At 44.8% G+C, this 9,582-nt stretch overlaps 1 protein-coding gene across 1 annotated transcript; it reads right to left on the bottom strand.

The window, feature by feature from the left end:
• Positions 1-2,852: 2,852 nt before the first annotated feature.
• LOC147893780 (uncharacterized) lies at positions 2,853-7,025 on the bottom strand. Its single transcript, XM_087386357.1, has 4 exons — positions 6,881-7,025; positions 6,321-6,728; positions 3,420-6,242; positions 2,853-3,247 (listed from the first exon to the last, which is right to left on the bottom strand). Exons 1-4 carry the CDS (start codon positions 7,023-7,025, stop codon positions 2,853-2,855), a joined length of 3,771 nt encoding a protein of 1,256 aa, XP_087242483.1.
• Positions 7,026-9,582: the final 2,557 nt, after the last annotated feature.

Here is a 9,582-nt window from a genome sequence, read left to right as displayed (position 1 = left end):
TAGCAGTTTGAGATATAATCTCTGTCTCTCTTTTCCCTTCCTCTATCTACCCCTCTTATACTAGCAAAGAAGAAAATGACTATTTTCTATCTTTCTCCCTCACTCATCCCCTCAAACAGATAAAAAAACACAATTTAATCTCAATCTCTCTCTCTCTCTCTCTCTCTCTCTCTCTCTCTCTCTTTCTCTCTTTCCCTTCCTATATCTATCGCTCCTAGATACTACTGAAGAAAAAAACGACTATTTTATGTTTCTCTCTCCCTCATTCATCCCCTCAACTAGAAAACAACATAGCAATTCGAAATAATCTCTCTCTCTCTCTCTCTCTCTCTTCCTTCCTCTATCTATCCCTCCTATACTAGTGAAGAAAAAAATGTCGAAAATTGTCTTGTAGTTTTATATATCATCTACCTCAATCTCTCCCTCTTCCCTGTCTCTTGTAACAAACATATAGACAAAGTGTGATACAAAAACATATCTACTTAATACAATCAAAACTTTCAAGATGAAATCACTTCATTACCTGGAAAGTATGTGTTTCTTCTTCTGGAGTTAACTCTATATACTCCAAAAAGGTAGAGAAAGAGCTGAAAATGATAGATTACCCGCTTTTCTCACTCCTTCCAAGCAGATTTAGGTCGCAACTTTAGGAGGTGACTCTCTATACTCCAAAAAGGTGAGGAAAGAACAAAAAATGAGAGAACACCCATTTTTCTCACTCCTTCCAAGCAGATTTAGGTCGTAACTTTGGTTTCTAAGAGAGAGTGAAATAAGTGGAGAATGAATTTCTAGAGAAGAGGGATGAACAGAGCTTTGACAAAAGTTCCTCTAAGAGATTTTCGAATGTGGAAGAAAAACGTGAGCAAAGAGGAGAGAGAATGACTAAGCAAGAGTGGAAAGAAGATATTTTGGAACCAGCTGCTAGAAAGTGGTGGGAATGAATGTTTGAAACATTTTGGAAGAGAGAGAATAGGTGGAGAGCTAGTTAGGAAGTCAAAGTTTGGCCAAATGGTTGAACCAAATGGAAAACATGAGCATAGTTTTAGCTAGGGGATAGTTTGCCCTGGGAGGAAAACAAGGAGGCTTGACAAAGATACTTTTTTATTGTGAACCACCAATGACGTTTTTTGGGGTATTTTGAAAAAAATCTGAAATTTCCCTTGGATTTGGGGATTCTCTGTTATAGAGAAGTCCACATGGCATAATCTCCTTCATGGATACCATATTCCCTTATCAAGCCTCTAATATTTTAGTAATTCTCCAAAGGGCCCGCCAAAATTTTTGTAATGGAAGTAGAGACAAATTGTATATTGCTGCACTTGAGAGAGACTCTCATAAAGCAAATCTGGAGAGAGAGCCCGACTTAGCATTAGACTTGAATTATTTGTCTTTGCAACGGATTCTTCACACAGCCGTTGAAGCAAATCACATTGGAAGGATGGAGCAAAACCGACGTTATCAAGCTTAATAGCTTTGTCAGGTGGAGGAGATAAGGAGAAGGAGACCCGTTTCTTTCGTAAAACAGAGGTAGCGTGATGCGACTGGAAAACAAAAGGAGCGTGGAGACCTAACGGAATAGCTATGGAGTCCGAGGCGATTGATGATTTGTTCACCAAAACATTAGAAGCTTGCAAAGGACAGGTGGAAGACAACAACGAAACATCTGAAGGCTGAGCAGAAAGCTGCAAAGTAACGGAGGTGGACTGGAGCAAAACAGAAGACAGCGGAAAGGACGTGGGCAACGAAGGAGATGGAGCATCGAGCTCCATCTCGACTTTTTACACACACATACTTTTTTTTTTAATAGTGAAATCTTATATTTCTTTGTGGGAAACCTCAGAAGAGGTGAAAACCCAACACACACACACACACACACAGAGTTAGAGAGAGAGAGAGAGAGAGAGAGAGAGAGAGTATTATATATTATAATATCATATCATCATATATATAATACATATTATGTATTCATTATTGTACACACACACACAAAGTATATATATCTTATTATTAATTTATAAATAATTTCTCAAATAATAAATAAAATTATAAAATTATATAATATATAAAATAAACGAGCATATATATATATATATATATATCTTACTACTACTACTCTAAGAAAGTTGGCACACTCAGAGATCTGTGCAGCTAATCAATGATCGCAGAACTAACAAGCAGGCTAGAGGCAACTGCGCGAGTCCTAGAGTCCAAAGGATAGTCTCCAAAAATGTTTAAAATTCATAAGAAGCATTTAGATATTGAGATTTATAGATAAAATCTTGAATTGCACTTGTTGAAATGAAAGGGAGCCTAGGATCCCAACCTTTAGACTCGACGGAGCGGGTCGCTAGCTCGTCGTAGAAAGGTCAAGTTACCAATTCATGGATACCCATGTCCGTGTTCATGTATTTAATGAGACATTGCTTGAATGGTATGCTTATACTCTCTATCTATGTATCCAACATTGATGAAACTTTGAAAAGGCCTTTCACGAGTATTACGCACTTGTACGATGGGACATGCACATTTTTTACCATGCATGGTGGATAGACCCTTAAATACATGTGATTGTCTCAAAATGTTGTAATATGTGGCCTTGATATCGTTGTAGGTTTTTACCTTGGTGCAATTATTTGTTATTATTATTATTTAACAGCCCTTAAATTTGAAGGCTGCAACATCCTTCAAAGGGGTTTTCCCCTTCCGAGAGGGGCAAATAGAGAGATGAACCTTCAAAAGAAGGACCGCTTTGGAAAAAATTACAAAGGAAATGCCACCTCACCCTTCAAACTTACCAGAAGAATAACTCCCCTTCAAATTTGAGGGCTGGTGCAATAATTTTGCCCCTTCAATCAGTCATATGTTGTAATATCTGACCTTGAAATTGCCGCCGCAAGTGTTGTGATATCTGACCTTGGAAGAAATTGGTCTTGCACCCACGTTGTCAACATTTTGCTCACCTCTTTCATGACTGGGCGATCTGCTGGGTTCTCCTTGGTGCACCGCAGAGCCACACCCAATAACCTCATCATCTCTGCTGAGTCTTCCTCCATGGAACTCGCCAGAGCTGGATCCACTACCCTCTCCAACGTCATGTCGGATTCCACCCAACTGCGAATGGTGCCCGACGTTGGCATTGATGCAAAATGTTCGTCTGTTGGCCTGCGCCCTGTTATCAGCTCCAGAAGCACCACCCCAAAACTGAATACATCTGCTTGCGGTGCCGGCTTCGTCGCAAATGCGTATTCTGTCAACCAACGATTATATCTGAGTCAGCATTCATGAAACTGCGTTCTCACTGCTCTGATTTGCACGAAGAAACCAAGATAGCTCTGTTATGATGGTGGAAGAAAAAGCTATGAATGGATTGAGAAGCAAAGACTCCTGGCAGACAAAGTCGTTGCAATTATGTAATATACCTGGTGCAATATAACCCACCGAACCTCGGAGCGCAGCTGTGGTCACAGAGATCTCGGTCATGCAGGCAATGTTCTCGTTATTCATGATCATCCTTGCAATGCCCAAATCACTGAGCTTGGCCTCCATGTCCGAGTCCAGTAATATGTTGCTGGGTTTCACATCGCAATGAACAATTGCAAAATCTAACAGGTCGTTGTGTAGATAAGCCAGCGCCTCTGCAACCCCTACAGCTATCCTCATGCGCATTTTCCAATTTAGACGGCTAGGCTGAATCTCATGCAGATGCTTGTCGAGGCTTCCGTTGGGCATGAGATCCAATATGAGAGCCTTGACATCTGATGCCCACGTGTAGCCTACAATCTTCACCAAATTCCTGTGTCTCACTCGGGAAAGCACTTTGAGCTCCGTCACAAACGCCCTCCTTGCGGTAGGGCCGTCATCCAACTTCAACCTTTTAACAGCAACCTCTCGTCCATCGGCCACAAACACAGCCCTGTAAACTGTACTCAGACCCCCTGCTCCAATGATGTTATCGTCACTGAAATTTCTAGTGAGGGCAAGAAGCTCCTGTTGTGTTAAGCGCAGGTATTCCTGCTCGATGTCATTAAAATCTTCGCCCTTTTTTTCGGACCGACGATGCCAACGGAACACTGCGAATGTCGAGGCGACGATGGCCACAAGTAAAGCTCCAATAATGCCAAGAGCGATCATTCGTACCTTCCTCGTGTGCGTTCGGTCCGACGCGACTGCCGACTCATTAATCTGTGGGCAAACTCTGTCCACTACTGCACCACAGAGACCAGGATTACCTAGAAAGGAAGCTTTCGAGAGGTTTTTGAAGTCCGGAATTGGTCCCTCCAAGATGTTATAAGAAAGGTTGAGAAGCTGCAGGCTGGATAAATTCGTAAGCGAGACAGGTATCATCCCGGAAAGTCTGTTGAACGAAAGGTCAAGGTCAACAAGCAACGCCAGCGAACCCAATTCCTTTGGGATAGAACCCGTTAAAAAATTGTGAGAAAAACTCAGGTTCTGCAAGTTTTTCAAACTGGAGATCACCGCTCGAGGGATCGTTCCGTTGAGTTGATTATTGGAAAGGTCAAGGTGAAAGAGTGAGACGCATCCTGCAAGACTAGAAGGAATCGTTCCGGATAGCTGATTGTCATTAAGCCTTAAGGCTGACAAGAGGTCAAGTGCTCCTAGCTCGTCTGGAATGCGTCCACTCAGAAGATTTTGAGCCAGGTTTAGGTCCAGATTCAGGTTCTTTAGCTTGCCTAAGGATGCAGGGATCTCTCCACTGAGATTGTTAGAACTCAGCCAGACGTTGGCAAGCGCAGAGCAGTTACCCAGGCTTTCTGGAATGCTGCCTATCAGATTATTTTGGTATAGAGCTAGGACGACTAACCTCTTAGACATCCCGACCGCATCCGGAATGGTTGAAGACAAGCGATTAAAACTAAGGTAGCAATACACAAGGCTAGGAAGCAGGAAAAGCTCCGAAGGAAGGCTCCCTGAAAAAGCATTATTACCGAGGTCAACGAGCTGGATGCTGCTTAAATTCCCGACCATGGGCTCGATGGGTCCAGATAATGCATTGTATTCAAGGTTCAGCTCTGTCAGGAGGCTAAGAGCATACATCTCGTTCGGCATATTGCCAGCCAGAGAATTCTCGCCCAGGCTCAGATACGTCAACTGATAAAGTTGGCCTAGGCTCCTGGGGATGGCACCGCTGAAGTTATTCGCGGAAAGTTCGAGAAAGTACAGACTTGTGCAATTTCCTAGTGTGGAAGGGATCGGACCGGAAAGATCGTTAGTGGACAGAGATAACACAGCGAGACCAGATAAGGACCCGAATTGTGGAGGTATATTGCCGGTCAGGTTGTTCTCACCCAAATGAAGCACGCTTAGGAAGGAGCAGTTGGCGATGGAAGCAGGTATGGTGCCAGAAATCCAGTTGTTGAAGGTCCTGAAGTCCTGCAGAAGGGGAAGGGTGGATCCGATATCAGGAGGGAGCTGGCCGGAAAGCTGATTCCCATAGAGAGAGATCCTTTGAAGGGCGGAGCAATTGAAGAGACTCGGAGGAAGGTTTCCGGTGAGGCTGTTGGAAGCCACGTTGAAGACGGTAAGAAGCTGCAGCCTACCATACTGTGGAGGTATCTCGCCGCTGAGACGATTTTCGTATAGAGCGAACATGGACAGCTGCGTGCAGTTGCTGAGCGAATCCGGTAGCGTTCCTTTCAAGCTAGTCCCGGCGATGTGCAGGAGCTGCAGATTGTGCAACTTGCCGAGCTCCGGCGGGATGACGCCGGAGACGTTGATGCTTCCATCGATGCCGAATTGGAGCAAGGCGCTGCAGTTTGCCAGAGACGACGGAATGGGTCCGGACAGCAACGGATTGCTTCTTAAACCCAAAAAGGTTAAGTTGGTGAGCCCACCGAGCTCGGGCGGGATGCTTCCTGCGAGCTCATTGTCATATAATGCCAGTATACTGAGGGCGGAACAGTTGGCAAGCGTGGGTGGGATGGTGCCGGAGAAGTGATTATAAGCCAGAGAGAAGGTGGACAAACGTTGCAATGAGCCGAGCTGGGGCGGGATGCTGCCTGTGAGTGAGTTGAACTGCACAGTCAACGCTTGCAAGAAAGTGAGGTTCGCGAGGGAGGAGGGGAGGGGACCGGAGAGGCTGTTGTTGGAGAGGTCCAAGCCTTCCAAGAGGGGGAGGGAGCCGAGCTGCGGGGGAATGAAGCCAGAGAGATTGTTGGCTGTCAAGCCGAGGAAGAGAAGATGGGAGCAAGATGCGAGGGAGGTGCCGGGGATGGAGCCGGAGAAGTGATTGTGGTCGAGGAGGAGGACAGCCAAGGAGCTATTGAGGGAGGCGATGGTGGAGGGGGGGAGAGGTCCGGAGAGATGGTTGGAGCTGATATCGAGGAGCTCTAATGAAGAAGACGACGACGGAGACGATGGTATGGTGCCATGCAGAGAGTTGGCGGAGAGGTTGAGGACGATGAGGGACGTAAGACGGAAGAGCGACGGAGAGAGGGTGCCGGAGAGGTGGCGATCCCCTAACTGCAACGCCGTTACGGCAGTGCGGTTGACGTACTTGGAGGGCACTACGCTGCATGTTACGCCTTCCCAAGTGCAGATCGAACGTCCCGGCTTCCCCCAGCTGGAGAGCGCGCCCGTTGGGTCGTCCGCAATGCCGCTCTTGAATTGCAGGAGCAGCTGCTCGTCGTCCGAGTCGACGGAAGTTGAGTTTGCAGCGACGGAACTTGCTGTCGAAGGCGATGAATTTGCAGCGACGGAACCAAGCTCTCCTATTATAAACAGGACGGAAGCGCACAGGCAACAGAGGATCGTCATTCTTACAAGTTTTTTACCACCCACTACAACAGGATGGAAGTCCACAGGCAACGCAGCGCCTGGGAACCGTGGGATACACAACCTTTTTTGTCAACACATTGTGTACCCAAAATCGTTATTGTCAACGCTGCACCACGTGGCACGTTATATGAGCACGGTTCTCGGAGACCAGCTGGTTTACATCGCGCATTCTCCCTCATGAAGTCTTTCAATGCAAGAGCTTCGGTTACGTTTCTCTCGACCCCAGCCATTGTCAAATCATGATTTAGCCCAACCATTGAAATTTGAGAGAGCGTGGGGGGCCCATGTCTCTCTTCCGATAGCATTTCATCAAGAAGATTCCTACCCGATGTAATCAGATTCAAGGCACATGTCAGCTTGAAGCTCGTCGGACCCTACCGAAGTTACGGGCACATGTTAGGATTCAAATCCTGTAGGTAAGAGAAGCATTCCTATTGGATATCCCCCTCTTGCCGGATCTTGCCTGCTTGTGTAGTTCGATTGCATGAGTCCGGCATCCGGTTGCCTTCCAGTAGGCATCCGGTTGCCTTTCCTGCCTGAACCACCTCAAAAAAAAAGCTACATGTGCCCAAGGTGAGAGTACCTGGTAGAGGCCATGGGGAAACCTCCTCAAGACTACTCTCAAGTGAAGATCTCAACTATTTGGAGTCCCCATGGAACCAACCTCGTGCACATTTCTCTCGGCGAGCCCACCCACTATTCTCCTCTAGCAACCAAAAACTCCTCCTGCGAGGTTTCAAGCTATTTTTGGGCATGCACCAGTCACTGCACTGTCAATCGACCAATCCCCGATTTCCACCTATAGTTTCGTCAACCGGCCACCGCTTACTATAGCTCAAAGGTGGGGCCTCCAACCCCTTTATTGTCGACACCCCCCATCTTTCTCGGTCCATTGAAATCACCCACTAGAGACACTAATCATCCAGTCCCAATGGGGGCCCGTTCTTTCCTTCGGCGAGCAACAGAGCCACTCCTACATGAGGTAAAGGCCGTCTACCGGCCATCACTTTGGAGGAAGGGTAATTTTTACAAAAATAAACCATGATGTGATGGGCTACTTGGAAAGTTTTCAACATGTCAAACCTTTTATTAAATTTTGTCATTGATGTGATGGGAGAATTCTAAAGTTTTTGATACATCAAGAAGGTTGAAGCACCCACCATTTTCTAGGATTTTCCCAGAGTCTAGATTGCGTCTTGTCCAAGCAACTTTGACAAAAGGGGAGTCATTCCCATATGTGTTCCCTTGTGTCTCCAGCAAGTTGTACAGAGGAAAGTGTTGAAAAGTACTACATGCAATAAAGAGTGTGCACAAAAGCACCTTCAACAAGTTACATGTGTGTGGTTGAGTGATCTAGAAAAACCCCTACCTCTTTCTATAAAGATGTTAAGAGTATCCCTTGGAGATCCCTTGTATATGGAAATTTTCACTTTTGAATTAAAAGACAATTTGTAAAGGTAGTACATGATTTTACATGACACTAATACGTGTAACAAGAGCAAATAGGTACGTTCACTCATATTTTACAAGAGTAATTAGAGTTTAGAGAAGTTATGGATTTCTTGTATTTCTCTATAATATTCTAGGGATCATCCTAAAGACTTCTGACTTGATGATTCTCCAAGTTTCACACAAGTTTGAATAAGACTACTCCTCCAAGGCCATATCTCATGGTATTGGGTTCCGCATATGAGATGCAGTGTAACATCTAATTCGAGAACTGTAACCTCAAAAAGAGAACTCTAGGGGAATATTTGAAAGATTCCCTCTTTTTCATGTGAATTTTACGTTTATTTGAAAAAGATGGCCTTTTTGCGCAACGGTTTTTGAAAAAATACATAAAAACCATGCTTTTTTGAGATTTTATCGACAAAGTTTTTTTGGAAAATGGGCACAAACACCTACACTTGGAATACCAAAATTGCAAAAAATACATTAATATTTAAAAACCAATACAATAAGGGCCTATGCCTCCAATGCACATAAAAGGACCATGGCATAACACATTTCAAAATCCTGAAAAGGTACAAATCACATTGTTGCACAAACATACATGCCACTGATCCTACAAAGAACAGTACTCATCCTCTGATCCTACACCTTCAAATGCACTAGAGCCTAAGCTTTGTGCGGTAGAAGTTGAAGATCCTTCCTCCTCTAGGCTGTTCACTAGAATAGTCTCCGAGTCAACCTAGGCAAGTTTAGCTGTTGCCACCCTCTTTTTTGCATGGCGTGTCTTGGCTTCCGTTTGTCCACTGCATCCAATTAATGTCTTTGGAATTTTCTGGGATATTATGTATTGTGTCTCCTTTGGCAAATGCCCGGCTTGTGTTAATTGAAATGCATATACCAAAATATCTACCTCATCCAATTGTAGAGTATTAATTCTTGGACAATTCTTTGTCGCCCTCTTCCCTTTTTGGCCACGCTTCCTTGTTACCACCATCTCTGGGTTATATCAACCCGTGAAAGCATCCATGGACTTGGTGAAAAACCAATGCACCTCTATTGACTTGGTGTTTGAACCTTCCTTTTCGACTTTCACAACTTTAGCAATCCAAAAAAGGAAATCCACTAGGATCATCTGTTGCTAACACAACAACCATCATACCCACTACCAAGTCCTCGATGCTACCACTCCACATTTCTTCAACCCTTTCCCTGGCTTTTTTAGACTTTCTTGCTCCAAGGTACATTTCTCTCTCCTCCCCAAGATAGTATTCATTGAAGGTGCATGTAAATGGACACTTGAAGAAGCATTCATACGTGCATTTACAAAATCTTGTT

This window comes from Dipteris shenzhenensis, chromosome 15, assembly GCF_047967505.1.
Source record: "Dipteris shenzhenensis isolate YYH24624 ecotype China chromosome 15, Dip_SZ_1.0, whole genome shotgun sequence".
NCBI lineage: Eukaryota > Viridiplantae > Streptophyta > Polypodiopsida > Gleicheniales > Dipteridaceae > Dipteris > Dipteris shenzhenensis.
Note: the sequence above shows the minus strand (reverse complement) of the source record. Positions and strands in the feature narration are given on the sequence as shown.

Bases quoted from the DNA above. Each gene is read 5' to 3' on its own strand.
- LOC147893780 (XM_087386357.1), bottom strand. From the start codon at position 7,025: ATGGCTGGGGTCGAGAGAAACGTAACCGAAGCTCTTGCATTGAAAGAC. The intron at 6,729-6,880 runs GTACACAATGTG...TGTTTATAATAG, and splicing joins GTTGACAATAACGATTTTGG to GAGAGCTTGGTTCCGTCGCT. The intron at 6,243-6,320 runs TCTCCGGACCTC...ACCACAATCACT, and splicing joins CGATATCAGCTCCAACCATC to TCTCCGGCTCCATCCCCGGC.